At 44.4% G+C, this 3,249-nt stretch overlaps 1 protein-coding gene across 1 annotated transcript; it reads right to left on the bottom strand.

The window, feature by feature from the left end:
* Positions 1–224: 224 nt before the first annotated feature.
* On the bottom strand, positions 225–2,113 carry LOC115333542 (heat shock transcription factor, Y-linked-like). Its single transcript, XM_029996610.2, has 2 exons — positions 1,610–2,113; positions 225–937 (listed from the first exon to the last, which is right to left on the bottom strand). The coding sequence occupies exons 1-2, from the start codon at positions 2,111–2,113 to the stop codon at positions 314–316; spliced, it is 1,128 nt and encodes a 375-aa protein (XP_029852470.1). The 3' UTR covers positions 225–313.
* Positions 2,114–3,249: the final 1,136 nt, after the last annotated feature.

The following is a 3,249-nucleotide window of genomic DNA, read 5'->3' as shown; positions in this document are numbered from 1 at the left end:
TTGCTCATCAGCAAAGGACCCTGGAACTGGAGTGACTTTTTCCAGACACTTCATAGGACACAGTGAATTCTAAATCTTTTTCCATGTCTGTTTGCCAGTCAGCAAGACCACACCTTCTCTTCAATCAAAGGGAATCAATTTCCCTTGATTTTGGCCTGTTGCTGTGCTCTCATGTTAGGGCCTGAGTGGGATTCCACTGTAAAAACAGGACAGGACAACTGGCAGAGGCTTTCTATTCAGATAGTTTATTGGAACACTTAGGAGACTCTATTCCCTTGGACTACGCAACTTCTAGAAGAGCTGCGGAGGGCACCTAGCGTGCCCTGGGTTGGGGTCCAAGGCCATCGCCTGCAGGTCTGCTGTTTGTACCACAAGTGCAAGTCAGGCAGCGGTGGTCTGGTGGAGTTTGGCCCTGAGGTGGCCTTGGCATAGACAGAGCAGCGGCTGCTGCCAGCCCAGCTGGAGAGGTGAGAGGTGCCAGCCCTGGTGGAAAGGGACTGTTGGGCACGGCTGGCACGGCACAACCCCATGAAGCGGCAGCAGAAGCGGCAGCCGGGCCGGGGCTGCTGTGCTGCGGGAAAAGGGAGGGGGCCAGAGGGTTGAGCTCCTCCCTGCCTACCGCTGCCGCAGGGTCTGCACGTGTCAGAGCAGCGCTTCGTGCAGATGTAGAGGCACGTCGCTTGGCAGGTGCGGTCTTCCTGGGTGCAGAGGTGTGCACATTCTCCCTTGGACCTGCTGTGAACGGACCGCTTTCCTCCTCGAAAGTGGTCTCCCACGCAAGCTCAATGTCTGGATTTCTCTTCTGGTGGCGTGCATGCAAATCCATGTCTGGTGAAAATCTTGCTGGTGTTTGATTTTTTGGACCAAAGCTTTGCTTATACTTCATGAGCAGATACGGAAAATGTCTTCTAAAATTTGGGTTGTAGTAGAAGTGAAACTAAAATATGCAAAGGAAAAGAGTTAGTTGCCACCACCTTGAGACTGGAAACCACAAAGATAGGAGAACTAAGAATTTTAATTGCAAAAGAGAAATGTGGATGTTAAAAAGGACTATTGGGGGTGTTCTAAACCTGAAGTTTAGGCTGAATAGAATGGTGCAAAACAGTCCTGTTAAGTAGGAACCAGCCTTGTGGTTTTGCCGCTTGGTAGCAGAGAAGCATAGGATTATCAAAAGCATACAAACTGATTTAGAAACCCAAATACCATTACTTTTGAGCAACTTTAGCATGGAATGAACATGTAGGTATACTATATAATGCTGGCATTTACCTTCTCAGCCTTCAGCAAGTGCCACAAGAAAACTGCACATCTGGTCCAGCAAGACAGGCAGCAAATAACAAAAAGAAAAAACAATCCTGATACGATGAGAATATCTCTTCATTTTATGTGCCCAAAGTAATTGGAAATAACCAATGTATATTTTATCAGCATTTCTACTACTCACAGATGCTACTTCAAAAACTCTTGAACGTGAGCCGAGAAACTTGACAATCAGAACATGTACTATCATCCTCATCTCCTACGCAGTAAAGGCTTATTTAATTGGAACAGAAATCTGTCCCACTAGAATATTCTGAGAGTTAGTTTGCATGTAGAGGATCCAACATACCTCCCCAGTTGTTTCTTCTGCTAGCAAGTCAATGCGTGAGCCCAATTTTGGAAAATTCCACAGCCTTTTCGTGAATCCATACCGATGGAGTTGCCAACTGAAGCTTTTCATGGTCTCACTTTCAAAAATTCTCAGACGTCCTCTCCTTGCTAGTACTTCCTCTTTGAACAATTCTTCATGAATCACTACACACTTTCCATTGTCACCCCACCAAATGGACTCAAACCGACTGCTTTCAACAATGTCCCAGAGCTTCTTCATAAAGCTGAAGCATGGAGAGGCATTGCCTTTGCTAGAGCTCTCCTCAGGTGAATTCAGATGCTCTCTTTTTGACCAAGGTTGCCTAGTTGAAATTTGTAAAGACCTTTCTTCTGTTGGATGTTCAAAGGCAGCGTCACTAGCTTCTCTTTCATCACATGCTGGACGGAGAGAAGTCGAGCCTGACGAATCAAATCCCTTGGCCAAAACAGAATCACATGAAGTTTCCAATGAGGAAAGCTCCATTTTAAATTCTTTTTTCTCAGTTTGAGTAAACTTTTCAGCTGAACCCTAGCAGATGGACCATCCTGTCAGACAGCCAGCTGAAAAGTGACCAGGTGAGTGAGACTTCCAAGGGAAGAATCTGAAGCATCACTATGACATCTGTGCTGTGCTGCCATGACATCACAGAGAAGCATGTCTTTCCTAGCAACATGAAGCAGCAGCAGCAATTCATTGCTTTTCATTTATGGATTTTATTCCTCAAGAGCCAAAGAGTAAATAAAACTGCAATGAAATTTTAGATGTAGTGATAGGACAGTGCTGTGTTGGGTTGCAGCTAGTACCTGGTCCACAGGGAGGGACAGGGAGGTTCATAGAATCATAGAATGATAAAGGTTCATTCAGGCTTTAAAAAAAAATACTTTTAGATAATACTTATACCATACAGGACAATAATTTTAAACAATATATTACATTGCTAAAATGTTCATATAAATACTCTGCAGGCAATTGTGCAACCAAACCATTAGGAAGGTTCACACATTAGACCACCATGTATCTCTGTGGACAAAAAGTGGCACAATGCTGAGACAAATTCAGCTGGGAAGGAGCTGAGCGTCCTCTGCTGGACACCACGTTACAAACGCAGAAGTCTTCAACACTTGGCTCAGTACAAATGAGGTCCCCACCTCTGGATTAGCGTTTTTAAAATAATTGATTTTGTCGGGCACATTTTTGTAGGAAGTTTATTTCCACCTGCGAACCTTACTAGAACCTTACTGAAACACTGGCCAATGCCCAGGGACCTTTAGCTTTACTGAAAAGTGGGAAGGTTTGCAAGTGTGTTTGTTAGTTCAAAACTGAAACTACATAGGCAAAGTTTTCATATCCAAAGATCTGGGGCTCAAGCTTTTGAGATGAACAGGCAAAGGTACAAATGGATGCTGAATTTTTGACATTTAAGCTGGTTTGTAATAGGAATTTTAATTGGTTTCGTGTTGCACATTTTTGCGTTACTTCATCAGCCTTAATAACCAGAGCTGGGTACAAGGAAGCCCAAGGAGATGGTTGCCTTAGTGTTCTAAGTGCATAGTTCAGTGCCAGGGAAGTGACAAGGCAGACATACCCCTATCAGTGAAGTGGGATGTAGAAAAAGGAGA

This window comes from Aquila chrysaetos, chromosome 21 (assembly GCF_900496995.4).
Source record: "Aquila chrysaetos chrysaetos chromosome 21, bAquChr1.4, whole genome shotgun sequence".
NCBI lineage: Eukaryota > Metazoa > Chordata > Aves > Accipitriformes > Accipitridae > Aquila > Aquila chrysaetos.
Note: the sequence above shows the minus strand (reverse complement) of the source record. Positions and strands in the feature narration are given on the sequence as shown.